The sequence below is a fragment of the Oryctolagus cuniculus genome, chromosome 16, assembly GCF_051225735.1.
Source record: "Oryctolagus cuniculus isolate XC-2025 breed Fujian yellow rabbit chromosome 16, ASM5122573v1, whole genome shotgun sequence".
Taxonomy (NCBI): Eukaryota; Metazoa; Chordata; class Mammalia; order Lagomorpha; family Leporidae; genus Oryctolagus; species Oryctolagus cuniculus.
Window position 1 is genome coordinate 12,723,645 of NC_142882.1, and position 20,089 is coordinate 12,743,733.

At 40.0% G+C, this 20,089-nt stretch overlaps 1 protein-coding gene across 1 annotated transcript; it reads right to left on the reverse strand.

Annotated features, from left to right (window-relative positions):
• Positions 1–356: 356 nt before the first annotated feature.
• LOC149121492 (vomeronasal type-2 receptor 116-like) lies at positions 357–10,462 on the reverse strand. Its single transcript, XM_089315538.1, has 5 exons — positions 10,337–10,462; positions 7,855–8,214; positions 4,520–4,747; positions 4,090–4,213; positions 357–1,270 (listed from the first exon to the last, which is right to left on the reverse strand). Exons 1-5 carry the CDS (start codon positions 10,460–10,462, stop codon positions 357–359), a joined length of 1,752 nt encoding a protein of 583 aa, XP_089171664.1.
• Between the last annotated feature and the right edge of the window lie 9,627 nt (positions 10,463–20,089).

The following is a 20,089-nucleotide window of genomic DNA, read 5'->3' on the forward strand; positions in this document are numbered from 1 at the left end:
ATCCATTACTAACTCTGAGAGGGAGAGAAACACAACCCCATGCCTGTCCTGGACTGAGGCTACAACCAACAACAGGCAGTCAGACCCTAGTTTTTCAAATAGGTGGCCAGGACCAAGTTAACATGAAGATTCAACCCTTCCTTCCAGGGTCCCCAGGAGTCAGACGTCCATGTCAGGAGCCAAAGCCAAAGGTAGAAATTTATGCCATGCACTCAGAATGCTAGGATAATGTCCAATACAATAAGTTTTTAAAGGAAAAATCAATTTTAGTTCCCCCATATTTCTGGAATGCTATTTCAGAGTGGATTCTTGGTACTAAACTCTAAATATATGATAATAAAACAAGTGGAAAAAATTTAGAATCCTTTAGAACTTGCTTTTTTCTTTAAGCCTTTCAAAGTGTTCTTCTCAGGTCTAATAAGAATAACATAGCACTTGGGAAAAAAGATGCAGCCTAGGAGCCCTGCACTGGAGGCCAAGATAGAGAAGACCTCCACGGCCACCATGACCTTCCCCTTGATGCTGTGGTAGACAGGCAGGAAGGTCACCCAGACACTGCAGAACACCAGCATGCTGAATGTCAGGAACTTGGCTTCATTGAAGGTGTCAGGCAGATTCCTGGCTAGGAAAGCTACAGTGAAGCTCACCAGGGCCAAGGAGCCCAGGTATCCCAGGACACAGTAGAAGGCAGTGGCCGAGCCCTTGTTGCACACCAGGATGATGTGGTCAAGCTCAGAGTGTGTATCTAACTCAATAAAAGGAGGGTAGGTTCCCAACCAGATGCCACAGAGAGCCAGTTGGATCAAGGAGCAGATGGGAATAACAGAGTTATATACGCCTGATACCAGCAATCTCCTCATTGTTCTTCCAGGTTTTGTAACCTTGAAGGCCAGAATCACAGTGATGCTCTTGGCCAGCACAGTGGAAAGAGCCACTGTGAACACAAGGCCAAATGCTATTTGTTGCAGGAGGCAGGTGGCTGTGTTGGGACGGCCAAGGAAGAGTAAGGAGCAGAGGAAGCACAGGAGGAGGGTGATAAGCAGGATGTAGCTGAGGGTCCTGTTATTGGCCTTGACAATGGGAGTGTCTCGGTGCTTCACAAAGACCCAGAGGACTGCAGCTGTGAGGACAGAGAAGCACAGAGCCATGCAGGCCAGAGCCATCCCCAGGGATTCTTCAAAGGCTAAGAAGGTCACCAGTTTAGGGAGGCAGCGACTTCTTTCCTGGTTTGGGTACTCATCGTCTGAACACTGCATGCACTGCTTTGCATCTGATGAAGGAGAAATACTGAATTTTTACTTTGCAGAAATTTTGAATTTTTTCCTATTGTCAAAAATGGTCAACTCTGCAATGCCAGTGGGAGCTTGTGATGTATACCAGGGCACACCCAATCAGGTTTCTGCATTGCTGACCAGGGAGCATGCCCATCGGCAGATTGGAATAAACTCATTCAAACAACACCTTCAGGAGATGGGGGCTCAGTTAACTCATCCTGTGACACAGTGCTGTTCCCACGAGCATGGATGCTTTCCAGCCTTTGTCTGTACTATCTCCTAAGTCAGCCTCATGTCACATCCTGTATCTCCATGCTTCAGACACAGAAATAAATAACCCAAACCTCGCAAGATAAACTTACCATCATCAATACTCCAATTGCTAGCATTTCCTGACTGCATACTACTTGATATCTGCAGAAAATGTCTTTTCTCATTTTATATTTTTATTTCCTTGGGAACCTTGTTTCAATTTTAATGTAAACTTGAGGTGCATTTTATCAAGTAAGCAACATTTGGATTTGAACAGAGGTGTTTTTTATAAATAAAGAAATTTGAGTGCAATTGATAATTTATCAAGTTATTGATTGAGAAATTAGATATTTTTCAAGTTAGTACATAGTATAAATTAATTTCAAAATGAATTTATTAATATATTACATTCTCTGGGTCACAACAATTGCATGATAATTACTATAACATAATTCTCACCAATTCTCATGTTAGTATGATATTAATAAAAGCAAAAGAGCTAACATTCCATTCATTGGTACCATTTTAAGATACTTCCTTTTCTCCACCTCACCTCTACCTTCCTCCATCCCTCCCTCCTTTCCTTTCTTTTTTCTCTTTTCCTTTCTTCTTTTCTTCTTTTTCTTAATTCCTTCCTTCATTTCTTCCTTTTTATTTTTTGAAATAGCATATTTTTAATTTACATTATAGTCAAAGGCTTAAAACTCCACTAAATCAAGAATTCAACAAGTAAAAATTAATGACTATAGTTCAGTGGGAATGGAGGCAAAGGCTATAAACAATAACCAAAACAAAGTGTCCATTTCACTTATACATATTAAATTTTAAAATAATCGTAGAAACTCTGAGTAATTTTTTATTTTGTATTTTTTGAACTTTTCAACTCATTTTCATGAAATCATGGCTTGTTACCCCATTGTTCTTGTGGATGGTGGGGAAAAACGTCAGCTCTGAACACCATGTTGTCTCTCTTGAAATAACATTTCAGTGCCAGTACGGCAAGAAATAAGTCATAGAGACAAGTCAATGAATGGACATATCTCTGTTTTAGTTAAATACAGAAGATGGGCTCCGGCGCTGTGGCATAGCAGGTAAAGCTGCCTCCTGCAATGCCAGCATCCCATATGGGCCCCAGTTCAAGTCCTGGCTGCTCCACTTCCAATCCAGCACTTGGTTATGGCCTGGGGAAGCAATAGAGAGTGGCCCAAGTCCTTGGTTGGGCCCCTGCATCCACATGAGAGACCCAGAAGAAGCTCCTGGATCCTGGCTTTGGATCAGTGCCACCCTGGCTATAGGGGCCAAATGGAGAGTGAACCGACAGATGGAAGACTCTCTCTCTCTCTCTCTCTCTCTCTCTCTCTGCCTCTCCTTTTCTCTGTGTCAATTTGATTTTCAAATAAATAAATAAATCATAAAAAATACAGATGATGATATTGGGGTCTGGCTATACTTGTCATAAGGTTTTGATTTAGGTTTTGTAGATGATACTTCTTCAATCATACAAGATCCCAATGTAATTTAGAGTAAATCTTTCTGGATTTCTTATCTTGAAGTACTCATTCCTGCTCTTGGGGTCTCCAGAGGCTCTGTCTTCAATCTCAGATACTTTACACAGTATTTGCACATACAAGCAAGTATTGTTTTACAACATGTTTCCAGAATTAGTTTTTTTTTTAATTCTTTTTTACTTGTTATTGAATTTTTGTTAAAAAAAAAAGCATAGGTTAACTCTGTTCTGTTATCTTCTCCATGTCCAAAACTATATATTTCCTCTAGGAAATGAATAAAGCCAGATGGTTGCTACTGCTAACACAATGGGAATTGAGATGCTCTTTTGGAGGTAATCAAATCATTACTAGGTCTATTTCTAATATATTGAAAAAAAGAAATTATTTCTCAATGAGACCTTGCATAGTTTTTACATTCTCGGTACATTTTGTTTGATAGGTAATTCTTTTTATGTTTGTCTTGTTCAAACATTTTTAATGAGTATGCCAAACTATATATTATAGCAGGATGTGATATTCATACTTCACCTTGAATCTTTCCTTTAATAAATTCTAGAAATCTAAATGTAACTGTGGTACTAATTAGACATCCTTAATACCATGCACAAGATTAATGAAAGTGCAGGAAGGAATATGGTATTTTCACGATGACATACAAGCGCTTGCTCTGTGCTTATCATGTGTTTGTAAAGATGAATTGGTTTCATGATCTACAGGCACCAATAGAAAGTCTTGATTATTATACTTCCTGAATTTCTCAGCTGCAATATAGCAGGTTCCACCCGCAAATCTCAGATGATGACTCATCTAATGTGTTGTGATGTCTTTTGGCATCAGTGCTAAAGTTGACTTTCTAGAATGAGCACCACCAGACAACAGCTTAAACATAAAGAAATAGCTGTAGTGATCATAAGTTGATATATTGAATTAACAAGTACATATGTGCATAGAAAAAATGATGCACTAAAAATTCACTGGGTCCTACTGAAACTCTTTGGTTTCCCTTTTGTGGAGAATTAATTAGGACCATAAATTATGGATTGGAAATTTTCTACCTGTCTGATTGGCAATTTCTCTCTCGGGACACAAAACACAAGTATAGCAGCAGATAGGTCTTCCTTCCTGTGACATTTTCCTGAATCCAGGACCACAGCTCTGGCTACACACAGATCGAGGAGTCTGAAGGAAAAAGAGAAGCATGATCATGGTTTGGTTTATTATCAGCCACCGTGAAGGATGTCAGTAGAGCCCTCCTCACTACATAACACCTTGGTCTTCAATTGAAAGTCACAACTATATCCCCTCCTCCTGTACCTGTGGTCAATACCTAGACATCCATTTCAGTATTTCAACTATTACCACTCCTGTTTCACTGACCCTGATTCCCAAGGATTACAAAGGAACCTGATCATTTCACACTTAATCTCCTCACAAGACTACTCACGGATCTCTCTATGGGTATTCCTTGTCAAAAGAGAATCATACCACTTTGAATGCAACAGGCCATTCTATCATCTCTTCATTGATAAGTAAGCTTTGTTCATGTGGATTCTTGGAGGAAAACTCTCCAATTTTAATAAGCAAACGCAGACCACTAGGAAAATTCACAACGTTCTGGATATAGTAATGCACCATGTGGTTTCTTGTTTCATGGAAGGATACATCTTCTCCAGCGCTGTTTGTAAATTGGATTTTCCTAAGAAATGGATGGAGCTGGAGGACAGATATAATTGAAATACAGAGCACATCCAAATTAGTTGTTGGAAGTCAGATGCTCTAAACAAGCCCTCTTTCTTGTCTTCTGCATTCAGATTTTCCATTTGGTAGAACATTAGTTTTCTTTGGATGGTTAAACATCTCCTGGGTCAGGTACTCCTCTGCTCCCTCAACAAAACATCAAAGAGTGATTGTCCCCAATCAGAAAGCTATAGTTTTTGGTCCAGAGGTTGACTGGAGCATAGGCTCTATTGCAGCCTTGGTCATGAAAGATTGGTTGGGGCTTTGTGGAATCTAACTTTACTGTTACTAGTTTGGAACCACATAGATGGCTACTGAAATAACTTGATAGGTGTTGTGATATATCACAAGTGTGCATCTACATAAGTTCTTCATAAGGTTCAAAATATAGTTGATGATTAGTGTATTTTGGTTGGGGAAAAATTAGAGATTTATGCATGATTGTTTCATAAGATATTTTCCATCAAGAGACTCAAGACAACTGGTAACACCTCAGAGGTCCATATTTATAAATATGTACATTATGTACATTACATATATCAGCAATATGTCTTATACCTTATAAGGTATACCTTAACACAGGTTGAATGTGGTACAACATGGTGTTCTTCCTTTCTTTGGTTTTGGGTCACTTATTGTGATGACTGTGACTATCTTTGACATATCAGGAAGTATGGTATGACTAAAGGCAAAATTTCAAATCTTTGAAAGCTTATTATGTTTTATATAGTATGTGTTAACCTTGGACCTTCTAGATCACAACACACCTGCTATGGGATACAACTAAGTTCTTATTTTTTTTTTAATTTTTTTAATTTTTTTTTTATTTTTGACAGGCAGAGTGGACAGTGAGAGAGAGAGACAGAGAGAAAGGTCTTCCTTTGCCGTTGGTTCACCCTCCAGTGGCCGCCACTGCAGCCGGCGCACCGCGCTGATCCGATGGCAGGAGCCAGGATCCAGGTGCTTTTCCTGGTCTCCCATGGGGTGCAGGGCCCAAGCACCTGGGCCATCCTCCACTGCACTCCCTGGCCATAGCAGAGAGCTGGCCTGGAAGAGGGGCAACCGGGACAGAATCCGGCGCCCCAACCGGGACTAGAACCCGGTGTGCCGGCGCCACAAGGTGGAGGATTAGCCTATTGAGCCACGGCGCCGGCTTAAGTTCTTATTTTTTAAACAGTTTTCACTTAATTTTTAAGTAATGTAGAGGACAAAATTCACAAATAATTCAAAATTATATCTATGGAAGCCTTCTTGAAAAATTCATTTTCTTTACCAAGGTTTGACTCTAATCATGTGGATTATAAAATATGCTTCTTATGAGTAAAATATAATTAATTTATGAAGTAAACTTTCTCATGTTAATTTTTGCATATACATTTTACCTTTTCTACATATCACACTTATTTAATTTATTCTGCAAATTTATGAATGTATTTGTCCTTTGCATACACAAACAGAAGTTCCTAAATACATTCTATATATAGGGAATGGATTATGTAAGCTAGGGTTAAAACCCAGACAGATTCATTTGTAATCCAGAGGGCATATCCTGTGCTTACGTGCATCCTCAGTAGTCTCATGTATAAGAAATGGGACTACAGTCCATGCTCCCTGATTGCTGCAGAGTTTGTAAGGACAATTGGTCTAACATGCTTTATTTCCCATCCATTTCCTATCATGTTTAGGATATTATGTGAAATCCATTTCTATTTTCACAAAAAGTATCTTATGTCATTAAGGGCTGAAGCCACAGATTATACAGAATTATAGATCAATTTATTAATCGATAATTAATTATTGATCTAAAATCAATTATATAATAGTTAATTATTGATATAATAATTAATTGTGTACTATATTATATAATTACATAATGTATATAATTAACTTATATTATATATAATTAATCAATTATAGATTTGATCAATATTTGCAACAAAATACATGGAATTGAAGATCACTATGCTGAGTGAGATACTGCAGGCCCAGGAAAGAAACATCAGGTGTTTTTCTGATTTGTTCAAGTTAATATACAGAGTACAAACACCGTGCATGTTGTTTCCATGAAGCATACCATGTATATGATATATACCCTAATTTCCCTTTATTAGGAACATTGTCATTAATCCCTCACCTTTTTAAATTAATAGTCCTATTCCAAGAAAAAGCTGTATATATGAATATATATAAATATCTACATGTGATGTACACGTAGCAGGATGCCAAAATTGTTAAATTTTACAAATGAAAAATGAATAGAAATGAAAAATAATTGGTCAATATGTCTTTTTTGGCTTTATATAAATTCCAAAGAATGTTAGGGAATGACAACTTTTTATCTGTTGTTTACTCATGTGTTTCATTGTATACTTTACAGTATTTCAGCCAGCATTAGAAACTTTTCTAATATGATTTCTGATTAGAACGTAAACATTCAAAATCTACAGTGACTGAAATTTCCAGCCAAAGCCAACAATCACAGATATACCACTAACCAAAAGAAAGAGCCCATATTCTTTTGTACCTAATCTCTCTGAACTTGAGATGAAAAGCAGGGTCATGATGCTGTACCTCAATAAAACATCTTTAGATTCCATCAAGTGGCCAGTGCTTGTTCTGTTCTAAGGGAGGTTTACCTGCCAGGGAAGAATCATGGGCTGGGCTGCTTCTCCTGGAGATCCCATTTCTACTTTCTCCAAAAGCATTTTATGGAGGACATGAGCCACTGTGTAGACAGCATTGTAGACTAAATAGCTGGAGTCAGATATGGTCAACAGGTCAATATGTCCTGGAAGAAACTCTAAGGAAGTATTTCGTGAGCAGGTTCCAATACGTCCACAAAATGACCCTGCAAGTGAGCAGTCCAGATGGAAAAGCCATAATTTACTAAAGTAAAAGTCTTCTGGGTAGTGGGAAGGGTTTGCCATCTTGACAAAATGTTTGAGGCCAGGGATTTCTTCCTTGTGGGGTGAAAATGAGAAGCCTCCATGTAGAGAGTGCAACATGTGGTTTGTCTCAGACATAACAAGATCCCACTTTGATGTCAAGATCCACACCTTCCCCATGGTTAAAAAGGACCTCACTGAAATATCCACAATGATGAGACCTCTTACATCACCATAGAGTATATGCACATTTGCAGATGAAGCTCTGATGCTACTCATGAAAGTGAGATCACTATCCCCATACAACTTCTTTGTGACAGGGAGCTTCACTGTAAAGGCCACACAGACACTTTTCTTGAGCATCTCTGCTTCAAAGTACTGAAGGAACTGCTCTCCCTTCATGTCATCAGACACAAAGAGAGCCACCCACATCCAGCCAAAATGCAGCAACAAGGAGATCATTCCATGGCCCAAAGAGCTGTCACTGGTGGCCATCTGATAGAGTGAGGGAAACTGGTCCTTATCATTTAGCATGGGATCAAAAGGGCCATAGGTGAGCTGAAAGCAAAGAAAAACATGATCACATTTTTGTGAGATTTGTCTTATCTCACTTGGAAGTGAGTGAAAAAAAATCTCCCCAAGGTGAGCTTTAAGTAGGTTACTATTGTGTGAAAAGAAAAAGTGCAGTGAGATGAAAAATCTTGCTATATTGACCACAGAGAAGACCATGCTTCACATGCACATTACTTTAGGTTAATACATGTGACTCCTCATCCTTAGCTTTAAAGAAAATCTGTCAGTTTCTGTATGCTCTTCATGTCCTGCAGTGGGGACTGAGGAATAAGAAACTTTGGATGCTGCTTCACCCAGCCAGTGGTCTTTCCCACATCCTTGCCCAGGGTGACTGGTGGAGCAGAGCCACCTTCTCCATGGTAGATAACTTTAGACAGAAATCTCTACTGTGTTGATCTCTTGGTATTTGGTGTACACGGATTACCACAGGAATCCTGCATTGTCTCCAAGAATACAATTACCAACACTCTTTGATTTGGGGCAAAATAATTTTTCCAAAACAGAAACTTCTGCTCACCATGTGGCCTATGTTTGGCAGGCACATTTTCTTGTGTAGTGTGTCCCTGGGGAAGTATTTTTTAGATACTGGTGCAGACCTAGGGAGGAAGTGATAATGTCTCAAGTCATTGGGTCATGGAATTCATGTGGAATGACTTCCTGGTTCTACACATCTGCTCTGGCAGACTCAGCCCAACATCATGACAGACATTTGGTGAGCAAACCAGCAGAGCTGGTTATATTGGAGCCCCTTGTCTGACTGGCTGCTTCGCTGTCTCCTGAAGATTTGATTCAATGTCCACATGTTTGATATGTAGAGTTGTATATGGCATGGCCACTGAGAATGTGAAAAAAATCAATCTGTGTGCTTGTGACTAATTAGGATTGAAAACATGATTGGTTGAGCTCCAGTATAACTGGATATGAGTCTCAACACTCCATGGTGGAGCCAGCCTTGTGGCACTGTGTGTGAGCCTATCAATGATGATACCAGCATCCAATTTTAAATTGTCAGTTCAAGTCCTGGCTAATATGCTTCCGATCTACTTGCCTGCCAATGTGCCTGAGGATTCAGCAATGTGTTACACAAGTACTAGGCCCCTTTCTACCATGTGGTATAACTGGAAGGAGATAGTGGCTGCTGGCTGCTGGCTGCTGGCTGCTGGCTGCTGGCTGCTGGCTGGCTCAGATCTAGGTGTTGTGGGAGTTTGGGGAGTGACCCTGTGGAATAGGAGATCCACCCCACCTCTGTGTGTATGTGTATGTGCCTTTCCTTCTTTCTCCATTGCTTTGCCATTTAGATAAACAAATATAGAAGTCTTTTTAAAAATAATTTTTCACTGTTACACTCAGTGTTTTCCCAAAGAGAACCAAGAGGTAGATCCCCATATCCATTAGTCCTAGATCTCTGGGTGCCACCTGAGACAGTGCTGTCCTAGGATGGGGCATGTCTATGTGCTGTGGACATTTTTTATGAGGCATAGAGGTGAGACTATTAGATAGTCAATGCTTCCAGCAGGTGGGAGATGGTTACACAGGCCCTAGACAGGAATATTAAGAATATGGTCAGCCGGCGCCGCGGCTCACTAGGCTAATCCTCCACCTTGCAGCACCAGCACACTGGGTTCTAGTCCCGGTTGGGGCACCAGATTCTGTCCCAGTTGCCCCTCTTCCAGGCTAGCTCTCTGCTGTGGCCAGGGAGTGCAGTGGAGGATGGCCCAAGTGCTTGGGCCCTGCACCCCATGGGAGACCAGGATAAGCACCTTGCTCCTGCCATCAGATCAGTGCGGTGCGCCGGCCGCAGTGCACTGGCTGCAGCAGCCATTGGAGGGTGAACCAACGGCAAAGGAAGACCTTTCTCTCTGTCTCTCTCACTGTCCACTCTGCCTGTTAAAAAAAAAAAAGGAATATGGTCAACATACCCTGCTATTTGCCTTTATTCCTTATCCTTCCCCTGTTAATAATCTCATGTCCCTGAAAAATCCATGGGATCTCTCCTATACCATGGTGGAATATGTACACTCGGCTGCCCCATTTCCATTTTTCAGAGGTGAGAGAATGGTGTTGGAGGAGATTCAACTATTGTTCTCCAAATTCACAACTCATTTACCTGTGGGGTTTTGTAGAGCTCCAAAAGTGTTCCAAATTCAATGGACAATGCTGATGTGGTTCCAGCAATGATGGCAACATGTCTTCCTTGTTTATGGCAGCTGTAGTTAGGAAAAGCCAGATTCATCCCAGCCAACCAATACACTAAGCTCAATAAGGTATACTGTTCACTGGCAAAGGCATTGAAGAATTTGAAACCCAGGGTCAGGTTGGGGAGTAGCTGGGGGTCCTTATTGATCTCCTGGATGGCAAAGCGGAAGGCCAGCACGTATTGGTAGTTCTTCCACAGCCACCTAAAAAGAGGGGCAGCATCAGGGAGAAGGTTCAGAGCATGGAATTCAGAGCAACAACACAGCCATGCCCTGAAGCAGCAATAGTCAGACTCAGGCTTCCACTCAGTTGTGCCACAGCTCTTGCACATGGAGGAGGTGTGAGGGAGGTTCCAAGGGCTCTAGAAGATCCTGGCAAGGTCCTTGGACTCCTCTGAAGCAAACCATGTCTATGATCACTCTCACCTTCATGAACCCTCTAGGGAATCTTTGATGTGTTCAACCTAAGGACAACACCCAGGAGCAAGCATTTCTGTTTTCAGTAATTTCTGGAGTAGCCTGAATACCACCTGACTCATCTGTTGTCCAAAATTTTAGAACATTCTCAGGGCCACCTGAGCTGTTTTTCCCTAGTCCTCACTTTAATTTTCTACTCTAATATTTTGCTTTGCTCAAATCAGATTTAACATTTTGTTTTCCTTGAATGTAAACATTTGACTCCTGAAATCTGTCAGATAATGGCTGATGATTGCTTAGTTTCCATTTATTTTTTCTTTATTGAATTCACATTTGTCATTTCATATTTTACACTTGCATGTTGCCTCCTGTTTTCTATATATGTTCTTAAAATTGTTATTAATACAAAGATTTCATATATTTCATAGATATTCTAAGAGGATAACCATATGTCCCTCCCTCAATTATCCCTCCTTCCTTTCTCTTTTTTCATTTAATCTTTGATATAACATAATCTCAATTTACTCTATAATCACAACATATATCTTAAGTGAAAATAGGATTTCTGAGAATTTAGGAACTCTCACATTTTATGAGAGAGTAGATGGTCTATTTCCTCACTATGGATTTCTTTTTTCTTCTTCCCTTGGAATTCTTTTGAACTTTTATAACTTATTACATTGCTTCCATAATTTGAAAGCTAAGAAAAGTCATACATGTTAATAAGTTACCTGGGACTCAATATATTCATCCAATCATTCCTTTAGTTACTTTGCATTGGATATTATGTTTCTGTTTTGGGCTTAATTAAGAGTTTGTCATTTATCCTTATCCTCAATATTATAAACACATTCAAAAAGTTTCTAATTGACAGTGCTTTATTTTTAGCTGAACAGTATTTATTGGGTCAGACAGTGTTGTGCATGTTGTTCTTATATGTGGAGTTTAAAATTTAATTTTGTCCTCCAGGTAAAAGTCAGTATTCTAGACACACTTAATCCAAGGAGATTTTCAGATATGTCGAGGACTTACTTGTTAAAAATGAAGTCAACCTGGCACAGAAATCATGCTACTGTCATGTGTCCATAGCTTAAATTTATTTATTTGAATAATAAATTCAAACCATTGAATAAACTTTTTTTTCTTTTACACATTTAGTCTTAGTAATAGAATTTTTCATTGTGAAGGGCATACTGCATTCACCCTGGGTTATTTACAGCATGTGCTATCAGCTGAAAGTTGACTAGCTTAATTCTTTTTTTTTCCTGAATGCAAAGTTGTGAGTTGTTAAGTACAGAACCTGGCATGCAGAGTTATTATTTTAAGTAAACAGGAGTGTCTGACACCAAAGCAGACCTAGATATTAAGATATTTTGAGAAAAGTATACTAAATGCTGTTGCAAGCCACAACATGGATAAAATAGGAAAACATGGTGCACTGCAAGATGTTAGTCACAAAAGACCACAAGGGGTATGAATCAGTTCACATGGAGGGGCTATAACAGACTGATCTTCAGACACACAAGACAGATGGGTGGTATGGACTAGGAGAGAAAGAATGAAAAATGTAGAGACACTGAAAAGGACTATGGGGATTTGTGAGTGGGTGATGAACATTAACAGGTTTATCAGCAATGAGTTGGTAACTCTTTTAAAAATCTTGATAAAAGACTTTATCTCATTATTCAATGATGTACCCCAATCATCTCAGAGAAATATGCAGCTTATTAAATGAAATTGATCATTAGAGTATTACATACAGTCACACAAAATGAATGCCAAATTAAAGGCCAAACACTGGGTAAACAAGTGTGGGATCTGCACATAAAATAACTCCTTTTATGCAAATAACAACACATCTTCCATCAGCTTTAAGGGAGTTCAGTCATTGTATTGAAGCTGGAGCTTGAAGCCAAAGTCCGCAAAGAATTAATCATCTGGCCCATATTAACTAAAGGAGACTAAAGCATACATAATTTTATTTTAGAGTGTGACAAGCACATGAAGGCTGGCATGTCTGCACAAACAAGGGTGACCAGACACTTTTCTACCTGGGGAACAGAAGGCAGGGCAAAGCCTGTCCTCCTCTTTTTGGCGTGGGCTGACCTCACCCTGAGATCATGAACAAGACAGGTCCTCACTGTCTCCCAGTGTCCCTGAGATGAGAGATTACATGGTAACACTGTGCCTCAGAGGTTGCCAGGCCCATTATCAGTTGCCCACACTGCATGGCAATCTGCTGAGTGGATAAGCTTTGAATTCCAAAAAGCATGGAAAAGCCAGACACACACCATTTAAACCAACAGCTCTCTGCCTCACCCTCTTCTGAACACATGAGCATGTGGTTCTCTGCAGTGAGTCAGAAATACACTCCACTGTCACCATCAACAAGGGTGCAGAGACAGGATGTTTGTTTCTAATCCTCTTCAGACATCCATGTTAAAAGTTACTAAAACACATGCTGCACAGGTACGTCAAGCCCAGAATTTTCTGTGTGATTCCTGGAGAACCATCAGGATCCAAGCGAAAGAATTGGGGAAGACAAACCCCTTTCTCCTTGTGACTTTCAGAGACTTAATGCCTGCAGTCTGTTGGGGCTAAGTTATTGACATGTGGTGAGACACAGTCTGTCACAGTCTGTTTATGGTGGCACATCTCAGACACACATTGATTCACTATCAAGTGCATTTCAACAATGCTCTTGTCAGCACTGACACTCAGAATGACCTCTTAATCCTAACGCTGACCCCAGACCAGGGTCTCAGTGTCTCAGGACACCTGTGCCCACTCCATGCATGCAGGTGGGATGGGATCTGGAGTCCCCACATTTTGACTCATCCCAAGATGTCCAGGGCTACATGGAGTGGGCACATTTCTATTGATGTCACTGCTCTGTCCCTGAAAGACTAAGAAACAAATGGAAAAATGAACAGGAATGTGTGGAAGGAACAAGAGTGGAGGGAACCTATGCCTTTCTTTATTGGCATTTATGCCACTTTCTGCATACCTTCCAGCATTCTCAGAAAGTATTAAACACAGACATAGTAACATACACTCACATTCAAGAATAACCAGACTTAACACATATGCACAATCTTGAACTTACCACGAAACAACAGTTTTATACTGGGGACGATGTAAAAAAGATATCTGGACCTTTTCAGTTTCTGTTTCTGGATAGTAGAGAGGGAAAAAGCCACCCAAGATCAGGTCTCCGTCTTGGTTGATACTTGGCTTAAGGTAATGATGGCATTCCCTGTGAGTCATGCCCTGTAAAGTGTGTATAGTATGCAGGAGTAGGCACAGAAGGCTCACAGACAACATCTTGCCAGTGTTTTCACAATGCAGAGATGAAGCCCAGAACATCAGCTGAGGTTAGGGAACAAGGAGCTGGCAGGTGTCAGCAGGCTCAATCCCCTGCAGAGAATTGCTCTCTGTGCAGGGCACTGCCGAATCCCAGTATCGCTGTCTTCAAGTCTAGTGAATCAGAAAGGGGCACAACTAGCAACTACAGGGAGTTATTTCTAAGGAAGTCCATGCAGTGAGACATTGCCCTTGGTGTCCATGTGATCAGCACAGCACTTGCAGCTCAGCCTTTTCATTGCTTCACTGTGTCCCACACAGTAACTCAAGGGATCACCCAGCCCTGGGGCCCTGCACCTGTCACCCTCCATTATTGGGGAAAACATGTTGGAAAAACATGTTTTGGACTCTCTTTCCTCTCCTCCTTGTATGATTTCATCATGGTCCAACAAAGCACTGGGGACCACTGAATGATTGGACTGTGTACAAAGTGTTAAGTGTTACTCCAGGGGACTTCTTGGTGTGTTTGGCAAGTTTAGAAAGAGTCGATGCTAGGATCAACAAAATATCTAGTTGCATAATTCCACATATGAGTTGGAAAGAAGTCAAGGGCTGATGTCTATCATTGATGACTCTGTGCTCCCCACCCAGTCTCTTCATTGCTGTATCTAACATCAATCTCAAGTCTACAGAACGCTGCTGGGAACATTGGCTTCATGATTAAGAATGAACGGGCATATTCAGAAAAGGGGACCAATTCTTTCACCATGTATACCCCTCCACACAATTTATCCAGTTACCCACCTCCCTGAGGTTCTCCCCATTTAACAAGCCTTTAGCATTGGTATGGTTTCCATGTGACAAGTGAAAGGAATTCTGTTCTGTATCAAACATGGATTTCTCAGGCTATTTTCTCTCACTTTTTACAGGAAACATTCTAAACAATATTCCTCTACCTTTTTTTAAACTTTTATTTAATGAATATGAATTTCCAAAGTACAGCTTATGATTACAATGGCTTCCCCCCATAACTTCCCTCCCACCCCCAAACCACCCCTTTCCCTCTCTCTCCCTGCTTCCATTCACATCAAGATACATTTTCAATTCTCTTTATATCCAGAAGATCAATTTAGCATATATTAAGTAAAGATTTCAACAGTTTGCACCCACATAGAAACACAAAGTGAAAATACTGTTTGAGTACTAGTTATAGCATTAAATCACAATGTACAGCACATTAAGGACAGAGATCCCACATGAGGGGTAAGTGCACAGTGACTCCTGTTGTTGACTTTACCAATTGACACTCCTGTCTATGGCATCAGTAATCTCCCTATGCTCCAGTCATGAGTCGCCAAGGCTATGGAAGCCTTTTGAGTTCTCCAACTCTGATCATATTTAGACAAGGTCGTAGTCAAAGTGGAGGTTCTCTCCTCCCTTCAGAGAAAGGTACCTCCTTCTTTGATGACCTGTTCTTTTCACTGGGATCTCACTCGCAGAGATCTTTCATGTAGGTTTGTTTGTTTGTTTTTTTTTTTGTTTGTTTGTTTGTTTGTTTGCCAGAGTGTTTTGGCTTTCCATGCCTGTAATACTCTCATGGGCTTTTCAGCCAGATCTGTGTGCCTTAAGGGCTGATTCTGAGGCTAGAGTGCTGTTTCCTCTACCTTTTTAATTAATAATCTTCTTACCTGTTTTTAATTGTTAACTTTAAATCGTCTAGACTTATGGTTCCAAGTGAATGAGTTGATATCTGTGCACATTGTGAATCAGTTCATCCAGCTCTTTGCCATGTATTTACCTCACATCCTCTCATCATCTTCAATTTTTTGGGTTAACCACATTAAAGTCAACTGCCTCAGACATTTTGCAAGTAAACTGCATGCTGTTCCCAGGCTCCCCATGATGCGCAACACATCACTTGAACTCATTGGTCTTGTCTAAATGAAATTTTATTTTTCTAACTTCTGAGCATTGAAACTCCCAGCCTTGGTAACCTTTGTTCTTTTCTACTTCTGTGAAAAATGACATGGGGATTTTGACATGATTTGAACTAAGTTATTATATGCCTTTTCATATTATGTATATTTTAAGGCTATTAATACTTATAATACATGAATACCATATTTCTTTGCATTTATTTGTGTGCACATCCGTTTATCTTATGAAGATCTTAGTTTGTATATCTTCTACTTCCTTGCTTAAATTTATTGAGTTTAGTTTCCCCATCATGATCATGCCCTTCAAGGTTGTACCAATTACCTATGAGAAATCTGGTAGCAACCAATTACACTCATTCACATATAGGCCTCCATTCTACAAGACTCACACACCAACCTAAAAAGAAATGTGAAGAGTACTTAGTGCAGGAAGAATTAGAAATTGAATAAATAACATATCATAAAACAGAAGACCAATGCTTGACAATTTCATTAGATCAGGAAAAAAAGGGGTCATGTAGGTAGTGGGTAAGAATGTGATTTTTTATAGAATTCTAGAGGAATCTTTGATAGAACGGTAGCAGTAGTGGTGGGGAAGGGGCCTGACTTCCAAGGGCCACCATGTAATTGAGAGATGGAGGGTCTAGAATTTGTGGAGGTTGACAGCTGAGCCTTATGCTTCCTGGACTTCATCCAACATCTCTCTAACATGGCAATGATTCAGGGAACATGTATGGATAATAATATTTTTAGCAAGCTGTCATCCTTATCTGAGCTGGAACTTTAAATTCTATATAAAATATTCTAATGATAGCATATTGTAGGCACAATACTTGGGGTAACTACTCAAAAATATATAGGCCAACAGAGAAATGAATGATATCACATTGTTGACATGAACACATATAGTCACATGTACATGGTTCATGTTTAAACCATTTCTAAGATTCTGAATCTGGGGTATGAGGGTTCCACTACTTAGGAACTAACTATGCATTAGGAATTCAACCCCTGTTGTTATGGAAAACACTTGAAAAATTCCCTAGGATTGTCCCACTCTGGCAACACAGCATGAAATAATGGCCTTGCCTGAGATCCTCCACAGAGAGGGGTTGAATGGAATAAAAGTGACAAAGGCAAATATGTATGGTATCTACAAAGGATGACTGTGTCAATCATAATCTCTTGAATTAGGGTGTACCATAGTATGATAATTATTCAAATCATATATACCTAAGGTTTTAGAATATATGAAGGAACACTTTTGGTATTTATATAGATGCATTTGGGTCACTGCCTCTTTCTGTACGACTTCCATCTCTATTCATTAGCTTTTTTGGAAAACTTTTATTTAATAAATATAAACTTCAAAAGAACAACTTTTGGATTATAGCAATTTTCCCTCCATAACCACCCTCCCACCTGCAAACCATTCCATCTCCTAATCTTTTTCCCATTTCATTCTTCATTTTTTGAAAGACTTACTTATTTGTGAGTCAGAGTTACACAACAGAGAGAGGAGAGGCAGAGAGAGAGAGAGAGGTCTTCCATCTGATGGTTCATGCTCCAATGTCCACAACAGCCAGAGCTATGCCAATCCAAAGCCAGGAGGCAGGAGCTTCCTCAAGGTCTCATGCAGGTGCAGGGGCTTATGGACTTAGGCCATCTTTTACTTCTTTCACAGGCCTTAGCAGAGAGCTGGATCATAAGTGGAGCAGCTGGGTCTCAAACAGGTGCCCATATGAGACACCAGTGCTTCAGGCTAGGGTGTTTACCCTCTGTGCCACAGCACCTGCCCCCCATTCTTCATTAAGATTCATTTTCAATCTTTATATACAGAAGATCAACTTAATATACACTAAGCAAAGATTTCAACAGATTGTACCGAAACAGACATACAAAGTATAAAGTACATTTTAATACCAGTTTTACCATATATTTACATAGGAAAAACATTAAGGACAGAGATCCTACATGGGGAGTAAGTACACAGTGGCCCCTGTTGTTGATTTAACAATTGACACTCTTATTTATGACATTTATGACATCTGCCATTCTATGAGTCTACTGTGTATCCTGCTTTCCATGTTGGATCTTTCTCTCCTTTTTAATTCTTTCAGTTATTATTAGCAGACACTAGTCTTGTTTATGTGATCCATTTGACACTTAATCCTATCATTATGATCAATTATGAACTTTGATCACTTTGATGAGTAACATGGCATTGGAACATGCCACCTTGATGGGATTGACTTGGAATCCCCTGACATGTTTCAGCTTTACCATTAGCGGTATGTCCGAGTGAGCATGTGTCTAACTGTACATCTCCTACCTCTCTTATTCACATTCTTATATTTAACAGGAGTCTATTTTCAGTGAAATTAAACACCTAAGAATAATTTTGTATTAATTAAAGAGTTCAACCAATGGTATTAGGTAGAACAAAAAAAATATTAAAAGGAATAAAATAGTAGGTTGTTCCTCAACAGTCAGGACAAGGGCTAATAAAGTCATTGTTTCTCATGGTGTCCATTTCACTTCAACAGTTTACCTTTTAGGTGCTCAATTAATTGTCACCAATCAGGGAGAACATATCATATTTGTCCGTTTGGGACTGACTTATTCACTTAGCATGATGTTTTCCAGATTTCTCCATTTTTTTGCAAATGACTGGATTTCATTTTTTATTGCTATATAGTATTCTATAGGGTACATATCCCATAATTTCATTTTCCAGTCTTCTGTTGATGGGCATTTAGGTTCATTCCATGTCTTAGCTATTGTGAATTGAGCTGCAATAAACATTGAGGTGCAGACAGCTCCTTTATTTGCCAATTTATTTTATTTTGGGTAAATTCCAAGGAGAGGGATGGCTGGGTCATATGGTAGGGCTATATTCAGGTTTGTGAAGAATCTCCAGATTGACTTCCATAGTGGCTTTACCAGTTTGTATTCCCACCAACAGTGAGTTAGTGCCCCTTTATCCCACATCCTTGCCAGCATCTGCTGTTAGTTGATTTCTGTATGTAAGTTATTGTAACAGGGGTGAGGTGAAGCCTCACTGTCGTTTTGATTCGCATTTCACTGATGGCCAGTGATCCTGAACATTTTTCATGTGTCTGTTGGCCATTTGGATTTCCTCTTTTTTTTTTTTTTTTTTTTTTTACAGGCAGAGTGGACAGTGAGAGAAAGAGACAGAGAGAGAAAGGTCTTCCTTTTTCCGTTGGTTCACCCCCAATGGGTACTGTGGCCAGTGTGCTGTGGCCGCCGCACTGCACTGACCTGAAGCCAGGAGCCAGGTGCATCCTCCTGGTCTCCCATGCGGGTGCAGGGCCCAAATAGCTGGGCCATACTCTACTTCACTCCCGGGCAACAGCAGAGAGCTGGACTGGAAGAGGAGCAACCGGGACAGATTCCAGTGCCCTGACTGGGACTAGAACCCTGGGTGCTGGTGCCACAGGTGGAGGATTAGCCTATTGAGCCACGGCACCAGCCCGGATTTCCTCTTTTGAAAAATGTCTATTGAGGTCGTTGGGCCATCTCTTAAGTGGGTTGTTTGTTTTGTTGTTGTGGAGTTTCTTGATCTCTTTGTGGATTCTGGTTATTAATCCTTTATCAGTTGCATAATTTGCAAATATTTTTTCCCATTATGTTGGCTGCCTCTTCACTTTCCTGACTGTTTCTTTTGCAGTACAGAAACTTCTCAATTTGATGCAATCCCAAATGTTAATTCTGGCTTTGACTTCCTGTGCCTCTGGGGTCCTTTCCAAGAAATTTTTGCCTGTGCCTGTATCTTGGAGGATTTCTCTGATGTTCTCTAAAAATTTGATGGTGTCATGTCATAGATTTAGGTCTTTAATCCATGTTGAGTGGATTTTTGTGTAAGGTGTAATTTTGGGGTCATGCTTCATGCTTCTGCACGTGGAAATGCAGTTTTCCCAGCACCATTTATTGAATAGACTGTCCTTGCTCCAGGAATTGGTTTTAGATCCTTGATCAAATATGAGT